The sequence below is a fragment of the Bos taurus genome, chromosome 25, assembly GCF_002263795.3.
Source record: "Bos taurus isolate L1 Dominette 01449 registration number 42190680 breed Hereford chromosome 25, ARS-UCD2.0, whole genome shotgun sequence".
NCBI classification, from domain to species: domain Eukaryota; kingdom Metazoa; phylum Chordata; class Mammalia; order Artiodactyla; family Bovidae; genus Bos; species Bos taurus.
The window spans coordinates 13765305-13788533 of record NC_037352.1 but is presented as its reverse complement, the minus strand read 5'-3'; the positions used below and the strand labels follow the sequence as shown (position 1 = coordinate 13788533).

Here is a 23229-nt window from a genome sequence, read left to right as displayed (position 1 = left end):
GTAGAATAGGCATATAGGTGTTCATGGTATAACAACTTTTCTGTTTGATATCACGTTTGAAAAGGAGAGTTGTTTAGCTCAAGCAGAGGTACATTCCACTTTTAAATCTTGGAAGACAGAAATCTATCGTTTTTTTGTTTGCAGAGCTGTCTGCTGCTGCTCCTGCTAAGTCACTTCAGTGTCCAACTCTGTGCGGCCCCATAGACAGCAGCCCACCAGGCTTCCCCGACCCAGGGATTCTCCAGGCAAGAACACTGGAGTGGGTTGCCATTTCCTTCTCCAATGCATGAAAGTGAAAAGTGTAAGTGAAGTCGCTCAGTCCTGTCCGACTTTTAGCGACCTCATGGACTGCAGCCTACCAGGCTCCTCTGTCCATGCATTTTCCAGGCAAGAGTACTGGAGTGGGTGCCATTGCCTTCTCAGGCAGAGCTGTCTAGAGAACCTTAATGGTTCCCACCGTACACTCTAAATCTACACACAAGCCTTCTTTTGGTAGAACATAATTTTATTAACATAACTGGGCAATTTATCTGATGCAAGTTAGAGAGCTCAAACAATGTAATTACTACACTGAATGCGACCCAGTCATTTACACATATTTCAGAAGAGGTGCACAAAACTAGAGAAAATGAATGTTTCTGTGGTCATAATATCATCGGTGTTCTAGTGTTGAATTGCTTTTCCGGACTGCAACAGCGATAGACTAGTTCATTTCAGTTTCTCTCGTTTACAGGGAAAAATAAGGACATTTATGTCCTCCATCACCCACTCCAGTGTTCTTGCCTGGAGAATCCCAGGGACGGGGGAGCCTGGTGGGCTGCCGTCTATGGGGTCGCACAGAGTCGGACACGACTGAAGCGACTTAGCAGCAGCAGCAGCATGTCCTCCATCATTCCTTGGAAATACCTTATGATTATACAGCAGGGGTGGGAGCGGTTATAGAGGCAGGATACGTGTAGCATACAGGCGCTGGGATCCTACCTAGATTGGCACTGTGAAACCGGGATAATGATGATCTCTACATCACAAGGCTGATGTAGCATAAAATGGAAGAGCAGCCGCTGGTCTATTATTATCATTATCTAACAAGTCATAATTGTGGCCCGACATGAAGAAAAAGACTGTGCCGGTTGTCTCAAAAGTCGTTCCCGTCTAAAATTCTACGGCAAGACCTGAGACAAATTCCACAGCTCTGACTAGGGAGGGCCTTTTCAGAGCAGCCGGCACTCTCGATGGAGTCCGATACTTGAAACCCGCGGAAGTCCTTAGCACCTAGGAAACCACCGATGCTGCGCCCAACTGTGGTGGAATGGCCTGTTCCATTCCTGAGGGATGATAGTGGGGGAGCTTGGAAGACTAAGCCCGGAAGTGCCGGTGAGTTTACTAGCATCTCCAGCATTTTACTACATGACTGATATCTTGTAATTATCACACTTCTACCCTGACGCCCCCGACAGGCTTTTTGAGGAGCGTTTGGAACGGCGCCACAGTCTCTCACCTGGGACCTTTTGGGCTAGCCGGCGTGACTGCCAGGAACGGAAGCCTGGAGGGCCCCGCCCCCACGCAGCCCCCGCCCCTCCGCGCCTCGCACCGCCCCCACAGGCCCCGCCCCTCCGCGCTGCGGCCCGCCCCTACACCCCTTTTCGCCGCGCCCCGTCCCACGCAGGCCCCGCCCCACGCAGACCCCGCCCCACTTCGCCGCGCCCCGCCCCCGCCCCCACCCCTGCACCCCGAGACCCGCATTCCCCTCCCGGCGGCGCTGCCGGGCAGCTCCACCTCATCTCGGCCCTGCCCGCCGCGGGCGCGCTGGACGTCAGCGCTGCCAGCGTGGAAACGGCGGCGGGGCGCGGGAGGCGGAAGTAGCGCCTGGGACTGCCGGGCTTCCTTCGGGCTCCACCGGCCGCCTCAACCATGGACGCGTCCCTGGAGAAGAAGGTCCGTAGCTTGGGGGTGGACGTGGCGCGGCGGCCCGAGACCCCCTCCTCTGGGGCGACTGTTTGCCGCTCGGGAGCTGCCATTGTGACCCGGGAGGGGGCCGTGGGCTAACGGGCCCGCCTGAGGTGGCCTGGCTGCGAGGGCGTCCGTCTCGGCCCTCGCGGCTGGGGCCTGGTCACGTCACGGAGCCTGGGGGTCTCTAGGGTCCCCGTGGACCGGGAGGGGTCTTCGGGGCCGGGTTCTGTGCGGGGGCTGCGAGCGACCCGGAGCCCAGTCGGGGGCCTCGGGGCCGACCTTGGGGCCTGCCTCTGCTCGGCTCGCCCTCTCGAATGACAGAGCCAGCAGCCTGCGGCCCCAGAAGCGCCTGGAATGAAGCCCCAGTTGTTTCGGAGCCAACTACAAACCTGTAGGTTGTCTGCGGTCTCCGAGTTTGCCTTCTTTAGCGTGCCTTGGAGTCACCTGGGGCCCTTGGTTAAGAAAAAAAAAAATCCAGATTTTCAGCCCCGAAGTCCGAACCTCAGGGGGGCGGGACTGGGATTTGTGGGTTAAACAAGGTCCCCACGTGATTCTGGTGCAGTAGTTTAAAGACCCCTGAGGTCTAGAAAGAGGTGGGGCTTCTGCAGATGGTGAATTTCGTTTGGGGCGATGCTGCTGCCGCGCAACTTTCTGGTTCCCCCTTTTTGTGGCCAAGGGAGACCCTGGGGTCAGTCGGAAAACCACTGGAAGGAGCGTTTTCCTTTGGTCTCCTCTTGGGAGAACAGCAGCGTGGTGTACCTGGCTGACCGCTCTGGCATGTGAAATGGATTCTAATTGTCCCGGATTTAGGGCGGGTAAACGAGAACCAGAGCTTGGGTTTCTTCACGGATCCCTACCTTCAGACCTTGACTTTCTCCCCGCCTCCGAAGTCCTTCTGTCTACTAAGCTTGGGAGTCTGCTTGTCCTGACCGGGTTTTTCAGTTGTGTGGGGTTCAGGGGCGATGTAGTGTTTTAAGACTGCTTTATTTTAATTTTGAACTGGCAAGTATTTGGTCATTTTTTTCAATGCAGCAGCTGCTGTAGATTTGTTCACTTGTCACTGTCGAGTTGAAGGGAGTTAACTACAAGTTGAGCCAGAGGTCTTCACGTGCCCACTGTGATTTACCCTACACGTTGGTTATTTCTCATAAATTGGGTGGAAGGAATCAAGAAAGGGCAAAGATAATATGTTTTTCTTCCACTGCCTCTGTGGTGAATGTTTCTGGCTAGGAACAAAGTCTTCCCAGGCTTTTGATGAACAGTGTCTTTTTTGGAGTTTTCAGTCTAAATCAGTGTTTCTCAACCAGGCAGTTTTCCCCACCCGGGGGGATATTTGGTCAACGTTTGGGTACATATTTTGGTTGTCACAACCAGGAATTAGGGAGGGGCTGCTGGTTCCTAGTGAGTAGAGGCCAGGGAATCCGCTAACATGCGACATTGCTCCGGACAGACACCATGCCAGAGACTATCAGTAGTGCCAAGACCGAGAACCCCGGGTCTATAGCGTATGTGGACCAGTAGTTGAATACAAACGCCAGTGGTTGAATACCAAATGATGCTAACAGTGTCCCCTCAGTGTTGTTTCCTTTCCAGTTTCATCAAGAAGATGGGAGCAGCTTTGTGTCATTTCAGTTAGAAACCGAAAGAACTGGAGTGTTTTCCTCCAGGATTAGTTCATTACAGGCAAATCTAGGAAAGAGTGAGTTGGAATCCTGCTTTACGTACTACTCTTTTGGTATTTGATCAGTTTATTGCAGTGTTTGCTCCCTAAGTGTTAATTGATGATAAAAGATCTAAACTCTTCAAATGAATATCTGAAGAGGTACTGAAACTCCGACAGGCTTAAACTCCGACACTCTTAAGCCTGGCACATTCACAACAATTAAACAGTGATCTTTTAGGAATTCAGAATGTGTGGGCTGGAAGTCTCTGCCTTTGGCCAGTGTGGAAATTCTGAATGTAAGTTTTTCAGAACTAGTACTGTGTCTTATTTTTATATTCCTTGAAACGATAGAGGGCTTTCCTTGTAATGAACAATTTCTCTTGGTGCTAAGTGGGCAGAAAAGAAAAAGCATTGCTGTAATATGAATATTGAGGATTTTGTGTTCTGAAAAATAGTTTGCATCAAAGTAAAACATTGTATTGTGCACATTATTCTGGTTTCTTTGAGGAACAGAGGATTCTGTGTTAAATTCTACATTGCTAGTATGTGTAAATTTAATAACTTTTTGAGCAGTTCTGAATGATCCCCTTTAAACTGATCCCTGCATAATTAATACTAGCTACAGAAACCACAATGTTATTTAATACCCATCCTCTAAAATTTCAAGTAATCTCTCTCACTGTACACTGTACTGTGCTATCATTGTTTAATGGGATCACTCAGTACATTTCCTTTGGTCCAAATGTAATTTTGTACCCTTGCTTTTTCTTTAAGTAATATTCAGACTGCAAACCTGTGATGACAGAGCCTTTTCCTTGCCTTGATTTTTCTTTCACAATATATCAGTTCACTTTTTGTATTCGAAAGTATCGATGTCCGAAAAAACTAGAGATAGGGTAATTAAAGTGAAAGTGAAAGCCGCTTAGTCGTGTCCAACTCTTCGAGACCCCATGGACTGTACGGTCCATGGAATTCTCCAGGCCAGAATACTGGAGTGGGTAGCCTTTCCGTTCTCCAGGGGATCTTCCCAACCCAGGATCAAACCCAGGTCTCCCGCATTGCAGGCGGATTCTTTACCAGCTGAGCCACAAGGGAAGCCCAGTGTAATTCAAGGGGCAAGAAATTCAAGCTAGAAGAGCAGGAGCCTCAAACCGTCAATACTGTATGTCGAACTCATAAGGAGCGAGTGTCACCATGTTTACTTATGTTTAAGTAAAATGTTGATCTAAGTTTAAAAAATGCCACAGGAAGTAATAACACTGATGCTGAAGATCTTAATGGAGGTATTCAGCACACCTACATACACCTGTTAGTAAAAACCTGCTGCTTTAAACTTGTAGAACAGCCCAGACCTTTGCCTGTTGCTTGGGAAAAAAAATCTCATTCTTCCTGGGTATTATGTTTAGACAAGGTGTATTGCAGTTTGTTTTGCATTTATTTTAGTTCCAGCCTTGAGTAAACTTAGAGCAGACGTCTCCTCCTCGACACCCCGACATTGGGCTGGGTCATTGTCCGCCGTGGGGGCCATCCTGTGCACTGTAGGGTGTTCAGCTGCATTCCTGGCCTCCACCTGCTCGATGCCAGGAGCATCTCCTCCCCCGCAGTGTGGCAACCAAAAACATCTCAAATTGAGGCAGTTGTCCCCTAGGGGTGAGAGATCCCCTCTGGTTGAGAATCACTGACTTAGAGAATCTAGAGCTGCACCGTCCATATTTGGCTATTTAAATTTAAATCTAATTAATTAAAATTGAGTAAGTTTAAAATTCAGTTCCTCAGTCACACGAGCCACATTTCAAGCGTTCAGCAGTCACAACGTGGTTTGTAGCGCAGCCCAGACAATAGCACATTTCCATCGCCACAGAAAAGTTCTGTTGGACAGTGGGGTAGAGTGGGGCCAATTTATTTATTGTATATCTAACTCTTGGTTCTAAGAGAGGCAACTTGGAGCCTGTTTCTAACCTAAATAATTACTACCAAGCCCATTTTTGATCGTTGTGCTCATCTAGAGCTAAGTGCCCCCTACACCTTGGACTTGATTGTGGAAAATTCTGTTCCCGCCACACTGTTTATGAGGAGCAGCAGGAGCTGCATGGTGGGAACATTGCTGATCATTACTGATAAGAACTATCGGGATTTTTATCCCTGCTCTTTACTTAAATGCTCACAGAAAGAGCCCCCCGTGACTCAAACTTGAAATGAGCAGTTTCTGTGATATGCCTTTGTGGATCCCACTCTTACAGAGAAAAGGAAGACTTCCGTGAGGAGATGATCACCTATAATGTTCATTTAAAGCTGACCTCCGCATTATTGTGATGGAGGGTTTTGCATGTAGGTGCATGGTGCCTAGGGCAGTAAATGATTATTAAGTTCTGGGTATCAGGGAAACATGGTGCAAAGTTCCTGATCCTAAACATTTGTGACATCTGTGGTTGTTGGCTTATTCAAGATTTCAGATGCAATTTATTCAAGATGTGCAGTAGTTAGCAGTAGAGCTATTGATGGTCCCCAGGCCTGGGTATTCCACCTTATCTAGGATTTTGAGTTATAATTATAGATAGCAGTTGCTTGAGCTTAATGTCGTCTGTTTTCACCCAGAGCAGAAACCTACTTTGACTTCAGGTTTTTTATTGCTGGTCATCTACAGTCAAAGCCCTTTGCTGAGTTCAGAAAGAGACACAAGATGCATAAGATATGATCTCTGGAAGAGGTTACAGTAAGGGGCCTACAAGTTTAGGCAAAGCCTTGTATAACAAGTCAAGGTTTGCTCAGTCATGTCTGACTCTTTGTGACCCCATGGACTATACAGTCCATGGAATTCTTCATGCCAGAATACTGGAGTGGGTAGCCTTTCCCTCCTCCAGGGGATCTTCCCAACCCAGGGATCGAACCCAGGTCTCCTGCATTGCAGGCAGATTCTTTACCAGCTGAGCCACAAGGGAAGCCCAAGAATCCTGGGGTGGGTAGCCTATCTCTTCTCCGGGGGATCTTCCTGACCCAGAAATCAAACCGGGGTCTCCTGCATTGCAGGTGGATTCTTTACCAACTGATTTATCAGGGAAGCACTTTGTATAGCGAAGAGGGATGAAAAGAAGCACAGGAATTAAGAAACAAAGGGCATTGAGTGAGTGGCGGGAAAGTTTACGTGGAAGAGATTCTTTAGGTAGAATACTTAGTTCAAAATCACGACTTTTCTAGGTTTGTTCTAAATGTAAATATAATGCTTTTTTTTGCTTTATATTTGTGCCTAATGTTACTGCTTAAGTGTGTGTTAGTCACTCAGTTGTGTCTGACTGTTTGCAGTCCCACAGACTGTAGTCTGGCAGACTCTGTCCATGGTATTCTCCAGGCAAGAATACTGGAGTGAGTTGCCATTCCCTTCTCCAGGGGATCTTCCTTACCCAGGGATTGAACCCGGGTCTCCTGCTTTGCAGGCAGCTTCTTTACCAGGGAAGCTCCCAATGTTAGTGCTGGTAGAATATAAATTAAGAGAAAAGAAGCCATTTTGTCTCTTGAAGTTAAATCAGATATTAAAAGATATATATATTTATTTATATGCCTCCAATCACATTGAAAATATCCAGAACTTCCTTTCAGAAATTTATCTAGCTAAAATCAAATGCATTCTCTCCAAACAATATTTAAGGGCTGTAAAATTATTCTGAGTTTAATATTTGTTTAATTTCTGTTACTGTCACAGTAGTTTTTGTTTTTGTTGTTTCCTCTGTGGCAAATGTTAAGTGTTTAGCTGCCTTAATGTTAGATAGTTCTTGAGTCCAGCCTGGGGCCCTATCTACTTTTTAAAAAATGTTTTCTAATGCCTGTGGAAAAGGCATTGAGTTTCAAATGACTGAGGGGCAGTAAACTTTTCTAAGATCTTTTTGCTATATGCATAAAAAGTAGAAACAGCAAGCTAAACCCTTCAATTTGAAGGTGCAACTCAGTGACACTGAACATGTTGCTGCTCTAAGGCTTTCCATGACCTAGTGAGACTGAATTGCTTATTAGACTAGGCATGGTATTGGGTGGAGTCCTATGAAACTGCTGGTTTTGGCCCCTGGAAATAGCTGAATATTAGCAGATAAACAGAGTCACAGTTTTACTCAGTAAAGGCCTAAAGATACATAGAGGTTTCAAGAATTGATGGTTTCCTTTCCTGAGAATTCTTATTAAGATAAGGTTGACAACATTAAATCTGCATAATTCCAATTCAGTTTTGGAAGTAATTGTATTGATAAGGGCAATGGATATCTTTATCTTTCTGAAGTGATCCCCCAACCAAGTCCTAGGAAACACCTTCTTAAAGAAGCATGTCTCAGTGACTTATTTTTTCAGGTGACTGTAGCATGCTTTTCTTCAGGCGGTTTTCTTTTTTGTTCTAGAGTTAAGTATGTGATTCTATGTGATTCCAAATAAACTAGTAAACTTTTTAGAACTAGAGCTTGCTTGTTGTGGTATTTTTCCTTCCTTGTAGTTATTGGCACTCATGATAAAATGTCTAAGTGAATTGATTCTCCGGAAGTAGTAGTCTCTTGGAATACAGTTTTTGAAATTTTTGGATCCCTGGTCTTCCCAGCATGTATCTTAAAAAAAATTTTTTTTTATTTAGTTATGTATTTATTTTTGGCTGTGCTGGGTCTTCTTGCTGAGCAGGCTTTTCTCTAGTTGCGCCGATAGGGGGCTGTTCTCTAGCTGTACTGTGCGGGCTTCTTACCTCTGTGGCTTCTGTTGTTGCAGAGCACGGGCCCTTGGTGCACAGGCTTCAGCAGTGGCTCACGGGCTTAGTTGCTCTGTGGCATGTGGGATCTTCCCAGACCAGGAATCGAACCGGTGTCTTCTGCATTAGCTGGGAGATTCTTTACTATTGAACCACCAGGGAAGCCTGCCCAGCATGTATCTTATGGCAGTGAATTGATGGCCCTTTTTCCTCATGCATACATCTGTTGATGCCAGATTTGATCTGGTGTCACTGTGTTTCATCCCTACTGATACCAGATTTTTTCCCTTATTTGTGTATTTTTGCCCCCTTCTTTTTTCTGTCTGTTCTTTTCTGCCTCTTTTCTTGAGGGATTTGTAAGGTTACATACTAACACCTTATGCAACATTTGTATATCCCTTTTCAACTAAAATATTTTGCTTAATGAGCCAGTAAGTACAGGATGTCTTCATGTTCTCACACACTCACGCATAGAGTCTATGATAGTTAAAAAGAAAAGATTTTCCAAGAGTGTCCAATTTTTAAAAGACAAACAGATGAAAGTACCTGGTTCTTAATTAAATTCTTTTCTGTTGGCACTACATAAAAGTATTTAGAAAGGTAGAAACTGAGGCCCCAGTGAGAAAGTCAGGTTTGCAAGGGGCTCTGTCCTCTTGGAGGGTCCCTGTCATCCCTCATGGTTAACCCGTAAGGAACAGCTGTGTTTGTGGAGCAGCTGCTGCTGCTGAGAAACTCTGCTTCTCAGAGATATGTAGTATTTGGGGTACTTGTTTAGTGCTAGACAGCAGGCATTCTTTATGTTTATCTCTTATGTTTTCACCTGGGAGGAAAATGTATGGTGTTTGGAGAGTTGATACTTGCATGATTATCACTATCCAGGATTAAACCTGCTTAGAAAGCTGTGGAAAGCTGAAGAGTAGGTGGAATGTTAAAAACATTAATTCAGAGTTTTATCTGACTGCCTTGAGGAAGAGTAGTGAAGAAAGGTAGTGTTTTGTTTGTTTGTTTTTAATTGTAGTAGATTTGGGTTTCCCTGGTGGCTCAGCAGTAAAGAATCAGCCTGCAATGCACAAGACCCAGGTTTGATCCCTGGGTCAAGAAGATCCCCTGGAGAAGAGATTGAGTATCCACTCCAGTATTCTTGCCTGGAGAATTTCATGGACAGAGGAGCCTGGCAGGCTACAGTCCGTGGGATTGAAAGAGTTGGACATGACTGAGGGACTACACCACCACCACCACGCTTGACTTACGATGTTGTGGTAATGTCTGTGTAGTGACTTAAAAAAGTCACTAAAGTGTCTAATGCAAATGTTGAAGGTTTAGGTCTGCATTTATAAAATAGCCATTATTCATACACCGTTTGTGAACTTTGTCACCACTTGTATTGTTATTTGCTGAATATTTCTTTTCAGTCAACTCAATCAATTTGCCCTCCTTTTTTAAAAATTAAGGAACAATTTATATGCACTAAAAACACACAGTTTGAGTTTTGGCAGTTGTGTATAGTCACATCAGTTCAGTTCAGTCATGCAGTCATGTCTGAGTTTTGCAACCTCATGGACTGCAGCACGCCAGGCCACCCTGTCCATCACCAGCTCCCGGAGCTTACTCATCATGTCCATTGAGTTGGTGATGCCATCCACCCATCTTATCTTCTGTCATCCCCTTTTCCTCCTGCCTTCAGTCTTTCCCAGCATCAGTGTCTTTTCAAATGAGTCAGTTCTTCACATCAGGTGGACAAAGTATTGGAGTTTCAGCTTGAGCATCAGTCCTTCCAATGAATATTCAGGACTAATTTCCTTTAGGATGGACTGGTTGGATCTCCTTGAAGTCCAAGAGACTCTCAAGAGTCTCCTCCAACACCACAGTTCAAAAGCATCAATTCTTCGGCACCCAGCCTTCTTTACAGTCCAAACATGACTACAGGAAAAACCATAACTTTGACTAGGTGGACCTTTGTCGGCAAAGTAATGTCTCTGCTTTTTAATATGCCATCTAGATTGGTCATAGTGTTTCTTCCAAGGAGCAGGCATCTTTTAATTTCATGGCTGCAGTCAACCATCTGCAGTGATTTTGGAACCCAAGAAAATAAAGTCTGTCACTGTTTCCACTGTTTCCCCATCTGTTTGCCATGAAGTGATGGGACCGCATGTCATGACCTTACTTTTCTGAATGTTGAGTTTTAAGCCAACTTTTTCACTCTTCTCTTTCACTTTCATTTAGAGGCTCTTTACTTCTTTGCTTTCTGCCATAATGGTGGTGTCATCTGCGTATCTGAGGTTATTGATATTTTTCCTGGAAATCTTGATTCCAGCTTGTGCTTCATCCAGCCTGGCATTTCGCATGATGTACTCTGCATATAAGTTAAATAAACAGGGTGACGATATACAGCCTTGACCTACTCCTTTCCTGATTTGGAACCAGTCTGTTGATCCATGTCCAGTTCTAACTGTTGCTTCCTGACTTGCATACGGATTTCTCAGGAGGCAGGTCAGGTGATCTGGTATTCCCATCTCTTTCAGAATTTTCCACAGTTTGTTGTGATTCACACAGTCAAAGGTTTTGGCATAGTCAATAAGGCAGAATAGATGTTTTTCTGGAACTCTCTCACTTTTTCAGTGATCCAGCAGATGTTGGCAATTTGATCTCTGGTTCCTCTGCCTTTCTAAATCCAGCTTGAACATCTGGAAGTTCATGGTTCATATACTGTTGAAGCCTGGCTTGGAGAATTTTGAGCATTACTTTGTTAGCATGTGAGATGAGTGCAGTTGTGCAGTAGTTTGAACATTCTTTGACATTGCTTTTCTTTGGGATTGGAATGAAAACTGACATTTAAGCCCTGTGGCCATTACTGAGTTTTACAAATTTGCTGGCATATTGAGTGCAGCACTTTCACAGCATCATCTTTTAGGATTTGAAATAGCTCAGCTGGAATTCCGTCACCTCCGCTAGCTTTGTTCGTAGTGATGCTTTCTAAGGCCCACTTGACTTCGGACGCCAGGATATCTGGCTCTAGGTGAGTGATCACACCATCATGGTTATCTGGGTCATTAAGATCTTTGTATAGTTCTTCTGTGTGTTCTTCTGCTTCTGTTAAGTCCATATCGTTTCTGTCCTTTATTTCTGTCCTTCATGTGAAAGTGAATAATATAATTTTGGGTCACACTTTGGTGGGCTGGTTTAATTGAACAAAATGTGTTCAAGGGCTCAATTAAGCACCTTGAAAGCTGAAAAAAATTTATGTAGAGCTGTGCTGTGCTTAGTTGCTCAGTCATGTCTGACTCTTTGCAACTCCATGGACTGTAGCCCACCAGGCTCCTCTGTCCATGGGGATTCTCCAGGCAATAATACTGGAGTGGGTTGCCATGCCCTCCTCCAGTGGATCTTCCCAACCCAGGGATCGAACCCATGTCTCCCACATTGCAGGCAGGTTCTTTAACTTCTGAGCCATCAGGGAAGCCCTGGAGAGCAGTGGTTCCCAAATCTTTGGCCCTGGGATTTTCTTCTTCTGCTGCTGTAGTGTCCATTTTTGAAAGGTTATTACAAACAACTTCTCAGTTAATAAAATTTGTCTATTAACAAATGATTGTTTATTCTGTTACTAATTACCGGATATGAATTTTCAGTGACATCCATTAAAATGGTGTGAGTCCCCATCCCCTAAACTGCAGGTTACATCCTATATATGAGATGTCAGATCAATTTAGCAGATCATGACCAGCAGTTTTTCAGAAAAATGAAATAGAATAAAATGATAAATATAACATATTCCAAATAATAGGAGTATTACCTCATAACTGAGTTGATATAATTCTAGCCAGAGGCAAAAATAAGTATTTTTTTCCCCTGTTAATTCAAATAATTTATCTTCCAAATAAATTTAGTTTACTACAACTTTGAAAAGTTGAGAGTTACTTCCAGACCTCCTTTACTATTTTATCTTGCATTTGACTTTCAATTTTTTTCCCTCTAACATTTAAGTTGTGAGAATTTTACTGATATTTTAACATTACATATATACTATTTCTTCTTTTGATAGTGGCAGACTATTTTAATATCCCACACTGAAAGTGATGGAAATCCACCAGTATAAAAGTCATTGTTAAAAAATGCTTATAAAAGAATGAATGGCAGGGCTTGTTTTACAAAATGAGCTGTCTGGTTCTCTGACAGTTACCATATGAGCAATTAAATGGTTCTCCTTAGGAGCTTTGAAATTGCATTAAGCCATGCCATGCATCTCTGTTAGACATAATTGAAGCAAAAATATGGAATCCACTTCATTACACAGAATCAGCCGTAGCTGAAATATAATTTATAATTTGCAGTCTAATGGGTAACAGTTTAATAACGGATTCTGAATTTTCAGTAGTGTACATGTGGTGGTTTTGTAATTAGAAAGTGAACCAGTGGATATACACACTCTGTATATGCTTTGTTGCACATTTGGGCTCCTTTTTTAAACAGTATAATTGCTTCAAGCCTCTTGAGGGCTGAAGGACACCAGTTGAGTGGAGACCCTAGGAATCCAACACAGAAGTGCGTGTTGGCTGCAGGGCCCTTCCCTAGAAAAGCATCTTGAAATACCACATTCATGTTCAGCCTGGGTTGGTTTGCTTCAAGACGGCAGAAAAGATGATGGAAAGGAAGCAGACTAAACGCCAGCTGACTGCAAAAGGGATGATTAGATAGTCCATGGGGTTGCAAAGAGTTGGACACGACTGAGACTTCACTTTCACTTTCATGTATGGATATGAGAGTTGGACTGTAAAGAAAGCTGAGCCCCAAAGAACTGGTTCTTTTGAATTGTGGTGCTGTATAAGACTCTTGCCCTGGAGAAGGAAATGGCAACCCACTCCAGTATTCTTGCCTGGAGAATCCCCATGGACAGAGGAGCCTGGCAGGCTATAGTCTGTGGGGTCGCAAGAGTTGGACACTACTTAGCAACTGAACCACCACTGCCACCCTAAGACTCTTGAGAGTCCCTTGGACATCAAGGAGATAAACCAGTCAAGCCTAAGGGAAATCAACCCTGAATATTCTTTGGAAGTACTGATGCTGAAGCTCCAATAATTTGGCCACCTGATGTGAAGAGCTGACTCATTGGAAAAAACCCTGATGGTTGGATAAGATTGAAGGCAGGAAGAGAAGGGGATGATGGAGGATGAGATGGTTGGCTGGCATCACTGATTTGATGGTCATGAGTTTGAGAGAGTGAAGGACAGGGAAGCCTGGCGTGCTGCAGTCCATGGGGTCGAAAAAAGTTGGACATGACTGAGCGACTGAACAGCAACAATAAGGAGTCTAAAAAACCTCAAGTGTCTTCTTGCCTACTAACCTCCTTCATCCTGAACTCTGTCTTAGAGACAAAGATATCCCTATCTTGTCCAGTAAGTTCATCTATGTAATAAACTTTTGGAGGAAGCAGCCCCTTTGTGTTAAAAAAAAGGGGGGGGGATGGTTAGACTCTGTTGCTTTTTTTGTTAATAAAAGGGCCTTTTTTCAGGAATTGTTTCTAGTTGGCCCCCAATTTTTAATCAGGCCCCTGTACTCAAGATTTAAATGAGGGAAAATATATTGTTTATAGGTAGGAAAAGATGTCTCGTAACAATACTGTGCTATCCTGAGCATTGAGAAGAGTGCCATGGGCAGTACCTGCACTGCAGTGCACTGCTTTTGAATTATCTGTTGTCTTTGGTTTTACCTTGTAACTCATGAACAGCCAGCACTGCAAACATTGGCCTGGCCTTCACTACGTGGAATACTGATTTAAGATGGGAAGTAAACAGTGTAGTGAAGGCTGGGGTAACTGTACATCCTGGTTTGCCCAGGACTGTCCCAGTTTGTACCTGCTGTCCTGGCTTAATTATTAATAGTACTGCCTTGACTCTTAAATATGCTCTGGTTTGGGTAATAAGTTTATGATTATCTAGTTGAGGCTGTTGTAGATCAGAAATTTTACCCATCAGATCAGATCAGATCAGTCGCTCAGTCGTGTCCGACTCTTTGCGACCCCGTGAATCGCAGAACGCCAGGCCTCCCTCTCCATCACCAGCTCCCGGAGTTCACTCAGACTCACGTCCATAGAGTCAGTGATGCCATCCAGCCATCTCATCCTCTGTTGTCCACTTCTCCTCCTGCCCCCAATCCCTCCCAGCATCAGTCTTTTCCAATGAGTCAACTCTTCGCATGAGGTGGCCAAAGTACTGCAGTTTCAGCTTAGCATCATTCCTTCCAAAGAAATCCCAGGGCTGATCTCCTTCAGAATGGACTGGTTGGACCTCCTTGCAGTCCAAGGGACTCTCAAGAGTCTTCTCCAACACCACAGTTCAAAAGCATCAATTCTTTGGTGCTCAGCCTTCTTCACAGTCCAACTCTCACATCCATACATGACCACAGGAAAAACCATAGCCTTGACTAGATGGACCTTTGTTGGCAAAGTAATGTCTCTGCTTTTGAATATGCTATCTAGGTTGGTCATAACTTTCCTTCCAAGGAGTAAGCGTCTTTTAATTTCATGGCTGCAGTCACCATCTGTAGTGATTTTGGCCCATAGGGAGAGTCTTCTGATAAACTAACATTTATCTAGGTGAAAACATCAATCAAACAAGGATTACGTTTAAAATGAGACCTTACTTAACTCTAATTATGATTTTGAGACAAGAGCTTTTTCGAAGTGTAAGTTGCTTTGTTTTCTTATTTGATGAAATTGAGGGGCAGTATTGCCTAGTGGTTAAGAGCAGTGGTTCTAGAGTAATTCAGACCTTGTTTTATTAAAAAAAAATTTTTTTTTTGGCCACACCTCAAGGCATGTGGGATCTTAGTTCTCTGACCAGGGATCAAATCTGTATCTCCTGCATCGGAAGCTTGGAGTCTTAACCACGGGAGCGCCAGGGAAATCCTCGGACCTTGTTTTAAATTCTGGCTCTGAAGCCTGCTAACTCTGTAACTTTGAGTTTGCTAGGGAGTAATGTATGTAATCACTTCATGGCAAATCAATGGAGAAGAAATGGAAGCAGTGACAGATTTTAATTTCTTGGGCTCCAAAATCACTGCATATGGTAACTTTAGCCATGAAATTAAAAGATGCTTGCTCCTTGGAAGGAAAGCTATGACAAACCTAGACAGCATATTGAAAAGCAGAGACATCCCTTTGCTAATGAAGGTCCGTATAGTCAATGATAAATGGTTTTCCTAATAGTCATATATGGATGTCAGGACCATATGTGGACCATAAAGAAGACTGAGTGCTGAAGAATTGACGCTTCCCTTGGACAGCAAGGATATCAAACTAGTCAATCCTAAAGGAAATCAACTCTGAATATTCATTGGAAGGACTGATGCTGAAGCTCCAATACTTTGGCCACCTGATGCGAAGAGCTGACTCATTGGAAAAGACCCTGATGCTGGGAAAGACTGAGGTCAGGAAGAAAAGGGGGACAACAGAGGATGAGATGGTTGGATGACATCACCAACTCAATGGACATGAGTTTAAGCAAACTCTGGGAGATAGTGAAGTACACAAAAGCCTGGCATGCTGCAGTTCATTGGGTCACAGTCAAACTGACTTAGCGAATAAACAACAACAGTGTATATAAAGGTGTTAATTAGATGATGCCTGGAATATAGAGAGCAATTCAGTAAGTGTTAGTAATGAGGGATCTCAGTAAATTAAGGATCACAAGTCTCATTGAGTCCTTTTTCTGCGCCAGACCCTGTGTTAGGTGCTAAGGGTTGAAAAATATGACATTTTCCCAGGAACTTGGCATAGAATACTATTTTTTTCTTCCCTGAATAGTGTAAAACATTCTTCTTCTAAATACTGAATGATGGGCATCTTTATTCAACTTAATTCTTCACTCATTTTGGTTTGTGTCTGGCTGTTGCCCTGCTATTGTTTATTAACATTTATCACACAAGTCCTTTGTCTGGCCCTGTAACAGGTATTGAGGTTGGGAAATGTGAAGAAGAAAGTAGTCACTGTCCTCAGTAGAAGTGTATGGAGGCATGGCTTTTAGTTTTGAGTAACCAATTGATAAATATTTTTCTTAGAGCATTCTTTGACTTAAGGCCTGATATCCTGCAGCTGGGTAACATTTAAAATTTTGGATTATCCTCTTAACAGAACAAGCCCATGCGGGTCTATAGCATTGGAGTCACATTCTATTCACATTTAACTAAACGTGCTATTTTCCTTACCCATCTGCTACCCAACCCCCTGCCCCCACTTCACTCCCTAAAAGAGAGTAGGAGCAAGAACAATTTAAATGTCAGCCTTTCCACTCAATGAGTGTGTGCTCTTGAGAGAGAGACCCAGATGGGGAAATATGAAGCTGCACTTCCCTCCTGCCTCTTTTAGTGTCAGTGTCTTATCATCACATGTGACTCTGGTGTTTAAAAATAAGTATTATCATATGAAGCAGCTTCTTAAGTCAACTACTTTGTCTATTCTTAACTGAAAAATCTGTTCAATCTTATAGGAAAAGTTAGCTGTGTTGAACTTAGAGCCAATATGTTGATATCCAGTATGCTGTGCCTTCCTGAGGGGTTTCAGAGGCAATATGGCAATCCAAGACCCAGGCTGACTTTAGACATTTTAGGCCTATTGTTGTTTAGCTACTCAGTTGTGTCTGACTCTTACAACCTCATGGACTTTAGCCCTCCAGGCTCCTCTATCCATGGGATTCTCCAGGCAAGAATACTGGAGTGGGTTGCCATTTCCTTCTCTGAGGGATCTTCCTGACCCTAGGATAAAATCTGCATCTCCTGCCTTGCAGACAGATTCTTTACCAATGAGCCACCAGGGAAGCCCTTGAGGCCTATAAGAGAAGGCAAAATCAGTGGGAGTCTGAATGGCTGAGAATACCTGTGCTGGGAAGACCACCTGGAACACAGTGCACAGTGAGGGATGTGAGAAATTGGGCAGTTACATATTAGAATGGCCTCGGGTTCAAGCCTTCCAACCTGCTGTCCCCATAAATATTAGTACAGTCATTTGTCAGGCAGTGAGTCCAGATGTTTGATTTAGGAAAAAATGGTATCGATATCATTAGAGGGGATGTGAAAAACTGAAAGTGATTTTATCCATAAGGGTTTCTTGAAAGTGGTGGATCCTGATTTAACAGATGGTTATTGGGCAATGGCACCCCACTCCAATACTCTTGCCTGGAAAATCCCATGGACGGAGGATCCTGGTAGGCTGCAGTCCATGGGGTGGCTAAGAGTCGGACACGGCTGAGCGACTTCACTTTCACTTTTCACTTTCATGCATTAGAGAAGGAAATGGCAACCCACTCCAGTGTTCTTGCCTGGAGAATCCCAGGGATGGGGGAGCCTTTTTGGGCTGCCGTCTGTGGGGTCACACAGAGTTGAACACGCCTGAAATGACTTAGCAGCAGCAGTGGTAGATAAAAGGCACAGGGACATTTCAGACAGGACAGATGTTATAAGCATGAAACAGGAAGAGTAATTGATCAAGAAAACTGTTTGTCTTTGCGTTTGGCCAGATGCTCAAAGATTGGAGTGTCACAGGAGATGTGGGTGGTAAGGACCTTGACCAGCAGACCGGGGAGCAAGATCACTTCTCTTGACCATTATCTTGTTCCTCCTCCTACTCAGACTTGTTAAGGAAGAACAAGGAGACCCTTTTAGATTGCTCTGTCACCCACCTTGTGGTTACATTTAAATTGTGATTTTTATTGGAAATGCCTTTTGTTTTTAAGTGCTTTTTCTGTCTTTTGTAAAAATCAGGTCAGATGTGGCTATGTGATTCTTTTCTAACCTGTTGTAGAATCAGTGTGATGTAATAGAGGCAGAAACAGATCAGGAAACCAGGGTTCTGGCAGCTCTCCGTCTTTATTAGTTCCATGAGCCTAGGCAAGTCACTGTCCTCTCTAAGTCTTAGTTTCCTCTCTGAGATGTGACACCAGGACTTCCCTGGCCTGGCGCTCCGGTAGTTAGGACTCTGCACGTCCACTGCAGGGGGCACTGGTTCCGTCCTTGGTTAGGGAACTAAGATCCCACTTGCCGTGCAGTGCAGGCAAAAACAAGTAAGTTTTATAAATAATTAAAATGTTAGACTGGAAACAGAGGCTTTCATGCTATACTTTTCCTTTTTTGAAAACTTGACTCAAAACCCTGTTGTTAAGAACAGAGCTATCTCCTTAAAGGGGAGCAGAGCTGATCTCCTTAAAGGGGAGCAGAGCTGGAAGCTCCAGGTGGCTGCCGAGCCCCTTCTCCCTAAAGTTCTTCCCAAGAGTCTTAAGGCTCAAAAGAATGCAGGTTGGCGATTCCTAGACTGGACCCCTAAGGTCCCTTCTTGATTTAACATTTTCTGATACTTATACTGGGGCTTCCCTGGTGCCTCAGATGGTAAGGAATCCGCCTGCAATGTGAGAGACGCAGGTTTGATCCGTGGGTTGGAAAAAACCCCTGGAGAAGGGAATGACTACCCACCCTGGTATTCTCACACTGGTAAACAGTAGCATTTCTTTAAGAAAAAGAACACAATTTTGAGGAGGTAATGCAATACTGAAGGTAATACTCGTTGCACATCTACGTAAGATGAAGTATTACTAGGTACAGTAGACAATAGGAAGAAAATGCAGATAAATACACTTGAAGTACACTTGATTAAGAGGGGAACAAAAGAGAGCTTCTATAATTGTTTATAACTCAACTCATACTACATAGAGATTCATGGCAACAAGGCTGTCTCCCTAAAAATTGTTACGGAGATGTAAGAAGAAAGAGTGAATGTTTTAATTCTGTGAGAATTTAAAAAATTTAGTTCCATCTATGTTTTGGATGGGAGGTAGATGTACACTTGGTACTAAAATCCAAAAGGGTATGAATGGTAAATTCTTTGGAGGCGTCACTATTACGAGTTTGTGTAAGTGTCCGGAGGTTTTAGAAGCACTTGCAAATTCTTGAAGGTAGGCGTTTCATGTGATTGCTGTAACCTGTTAATACAAACTAGGTAGCTGGGAACAACAGAAATGTATCCTCTCTCAGTTCTGGAGGCCAGAGTTTGAAATCATTGTCGTTGAACTGACATCAAGGGATGGCGGGGCGCACTCCCTCCAGAGGCCCTGGGGTGCCCCTTGCTTTCTTGTCCCAGCTTGCTGCTTGTCAGCCACCCTGCCTTTATTGGTGGCACCATCACTCCAGCTTTAAGGGCAGCGTCTTCAGCTCTCTCTGCTCTGGCAGCACATCGCCTGCTCTCTGGGTTTACACGTGGTCTCCTTCCAGTTCTCTCGTGTTGGTTCATGCTATTGCACTTAGGGCTCGCCTGGATGACCACAGTTGAATCACATCTGCAAAATTTCGTCACAGAAGGGACACATTCACAAGTTCTAGGGATTAGGATATGAACATCTTTTGGGGGGCTAGTTTTCAGCTTGGTGGTGGTGGTTTAGTCGCTGAGCAGTATCCGATCCTTGCGACCCCGTGGACTATAGCCCTCCAGGCTCCTGTGTCCATGGGCTTTCCCAGGCAGGAACACTGGCGTGGGTTGCCATTTCCTTCTCCAGGGGATCTTCCCAACCCAGGGATCGATCCCACATCTCCTGCATTGCAAGCAGGTTGTTACCACTGGGCCACCAGGGAAGCCCCATTTTTCAGCCATAAAACAAATAGTATGCTATTCGTACTTCTCTGGACTTTCTTCTAATAGTGAAAAACTCGAGTAACCTAAAAGGTCCATTAATTCAGGACTGTTAAACTGTAATACATCCGTCAGATGCAAAAAGGTGTAACCGCTAAAGTGAATGAAGCGGACCTACTGATGTGAACCGTGCTCACTGTAAAGCAGGAAAAGAGCAGTGTGGAGGAGCGCACGTGGGGAGAGGGAAGCTGGGAGAGGCACGTGCCACGAGCGGCCTCCCGGGCTGGGGCTTTGGTGGTGTTGGGGTTTTGGCATCAAGCATGTGCTGCATAACCCAAGTGTGTTATCACAAATCCGGAAGAAAATGGACTTAAAATGTAGTTTTTTCTTGATGAACTCTGTTGTGGAAGTAATAGAAGGTTGTTAACATTTAACCTTTTGAAAAATGTTTCTCCAGATAGCAGACCCTACTCTAGCTGAAATGGGGAAAAACTTGAAGGAGGCCATGAAGATGCTCGAGGACAGTCAGAGGTGAGCCTGCAGAACAGACGTGACCCCATTAAACGTGCTCAACCCGCTGCGAAACTGGCGGCACTGGTTTCCTGCTGTTGAAGACGCCTCTTGCTCTCAGAACATCATGCTTAGCTGCAGCTGACTTTAAAATTGGTGTTTGTCTCGAGTGGACGGTGCTTTATCATTAAAGGATTTTGAAATTGAGAGGCAGGACTTATAATTTTCACTTCAGCCTATTAAAATTTACTTAATATATTAACTTGACTCTAGAAATGCTTCTTACTGTATATTCAGGTCATATAGTACGTCAAGTAAACAAGAAATTGGTTGAAGTATTATTTTTTTTTTAGTATTCTTTTCCTGAAATTAAACTATAGCCCAGCCTGGGGGGCTGGGGTGGGGTGGGGGTGGGGGAATGTGTGTTTCAAATCCCACATCAGTTACTAGAGCTTATGAGCAACATTATCACATGTTCATGCTCCAGTGTTAGAAATATAACAATTTTTTATTTCCTTTAAATTAGAAGAACAGAGGAGGAAAATGGAAAGAAGCTCCTATCAGGGGATATTCCAGGGCCACTGCAAGGCAGGTAGGTGGCAAGGAAGAGAAGCACTTTTTCCTACTGTTTAGCACAGGGAACTTCTGCTCAGTGTTATGGGAAGGGAGTTTGGGGCAGAATGGATACATGTGTATGTATGGCTGAGCCCCTTTGCTGTCCACCTGAAGTTATCACAACATTGTTAATCAGCTGTACTCCAGTAGTAAATAAAAGGTTTAAAAAAAAACAACAGATAAGCACCTTTATGTGGGGTGTACATTTTCTTTAAACCAAGATTTTGCCATTGCTGATTTACAATTTTAATGAACACAAAGCAAACTGAGAGTTCTATGCAGTGTAACGTCAGAAAAGTGAAATGCTATTGGCTGGTTGGTGATGCTGCTATACCTACTGTTTCTCCCCCTTCCCCTATCAGAGTTTAACACAACCTCTTAGAAGCATATACAGACTCATAATATAACTCAACTATCATACTTGTTTCATCCTTGAAACCAGCAATCTGTTTGGTAGACTGAGCTTTATTGTGAGAGTTGTTCTAACTTGATAAGATTTACCATTGTATTATGTAGTAAGGAAAGGAAAATGAAAGGAAAGCATCAGCTCATTTATTAGTAGAGTGATTTGTTTTTTGGCAGCTAAAGGAAATCTGTCAAATGTTTGTGGTTTGAAGAAGCAGGGAAAATATCAGGAAAATAAGTAGTTGTCCAGCCAACAGTTTGTACAGGATGTTAGCGCTTAATTTGGAATTTAAGCCCTGGCCCAGTTTCCTTCAGATAAACTTATTATTTTTTTATAACCAGGAAACTGTGCACAGGTAAACAGTCCAACTCCCTTAAGTTGTCCTTTGACCTGAATGTAAATATGTTCAGGGCCGCAAAAGAACAGAGGAAGGATCCCAGCGGATGGAGGGTGCCGACTGGAAGTCCTCTGTGGGTGAGGTTCATTTTCCAGCTGAGAACAGGAACCAGATCTTCTGAGTCTCCTCACCCAGGCCTGCTGAAGGGAATTACAGGGTTCTACTCATCCTGCAGAAGTTTCCCTAGAAGAGATGCTGCCAGGAGTATCTGTAATTCTGAGTGGGAGTGCATTAGTGAAGCCAATCCAGGGTGCTCACACTAATGATGCTGACAGCCGCACCCGAGATCCCACTTCCCAGGCTCAGAGTTCAGTGCTTTTCATGGACTAATGGCGTTCTCACAGCTCTGTAACATAGGGTGTCCTGAAGGCCACCTGGCTTCATCTCTACATAAAGTCCAAGGACCAGAGTCCCTCACTTGTGAAGGTCAGCACCTTGAGGAAGATGGGTTTGGGGACATTGTTTTTCAAAAGGGAGAACTTTTTATGTCACCTTCTCATTAATAGAGTGGTAGCATTTTGACATCACATGTTTTGCAAGTCACCTTGCCATTGCTAACGACTGCACCACTCACATTCTTCTCATATGTTCCCACCTCCTCATGTTACAAGCGTTTAAAAACGTATCTTGGACAGAAGTAAGTCTGTTTATACTCTAAGCAAATCTCCAGTTTCTCCAGTTTGGGGAAGAGGTGGTAATAAGCGATGCCTGCATTTCATGTTTAACTCTGTTAGAACAAACAGACAAGAATCCCACATGGAGGGAAACTTAGATACTCCCAGTGGTATTGGTGTATTCTTGCTGCTTTTGTGATCTTCCAGCAGCTTATAAGGACTATTTTGACCCTTATAATATGCTTAGTAAGTAGTCTCCAAGACTCAGATGAACTGGTAGAGAGATACTGCTAAAGCTGGGGAAATTTTTAACAATCAAATTTACATTCAGGTAGAAGATTTAATTAATCACAAGCAAGGGGCTTCCGTGGTGGCTCAGATGATCAAGAATCTGCCTGCAGTGCAGTAGGTTCAGTCCCTGGGTTGGGAAGATCTCCTGGAGAAGGGAATGGCTACCCACTCCAGGATTCCTGCCTGGAGAATTCCATGGACAAAGGAGCCTGGCGGGCTGCAGTCCATGGGATTGCAAAGAGTCAGACACAACTAAGCAACTAATACTTTAATATATGTATGGTTATCTTCAGAATTCAGTTGATAACTTATGGTTTATTTTTAAAAAACAAGATGCTGTATACTGTATCTCAAAACACATGATTTCTGTTGTAACAGAAAGATATCAATGCTAGTTTAGACAAGAGAAATAGTGGGAGACTGTGGTGAGGGGAGGGGTGGCGTGTGCTGTTCCCCGTCTATCA

At 43.9% G+C, this 23229-nt stretch overlaps 1 protein-coding gene across 3 annotated transcripts in view; it reads left to right on the top strand.

Annotated features, from left to right (window-relative positions):
- Window positions 1-1838: 1838 nt before the first annotated feature.
- PDXDC1 (pyridoxal dependent decarboxylase domain containing 1) overlaps window positions 1839-23229 on the top strand; it is a 54859-nt gene continuing 33468 nt past the window's right edge. The window contains exons 1-3 of one of the 3 annotated variants that reach the window (XM_010819286.4): window positions 1839-1935; window positions 20390-20463; window positions 20969-21034. In XM_010819286.4, coding sequence (XP_010817588.1) covers window positions 1912-1935; window positions 20390-20463; window positions 20969-21034 — 164 coding nt within the window. In that variant the 5' untranslated portion in view covers window positions 1839-1911. Of the gene's footprint in view, window positions 2342-20389; window positions 20464-20968; window positions 21035-23229 lie in introns of all 3 variants that reach the window. The other 2 variants (XM_059881189.1, NM_001101859.2) reach the window with 2 other exon arrangements.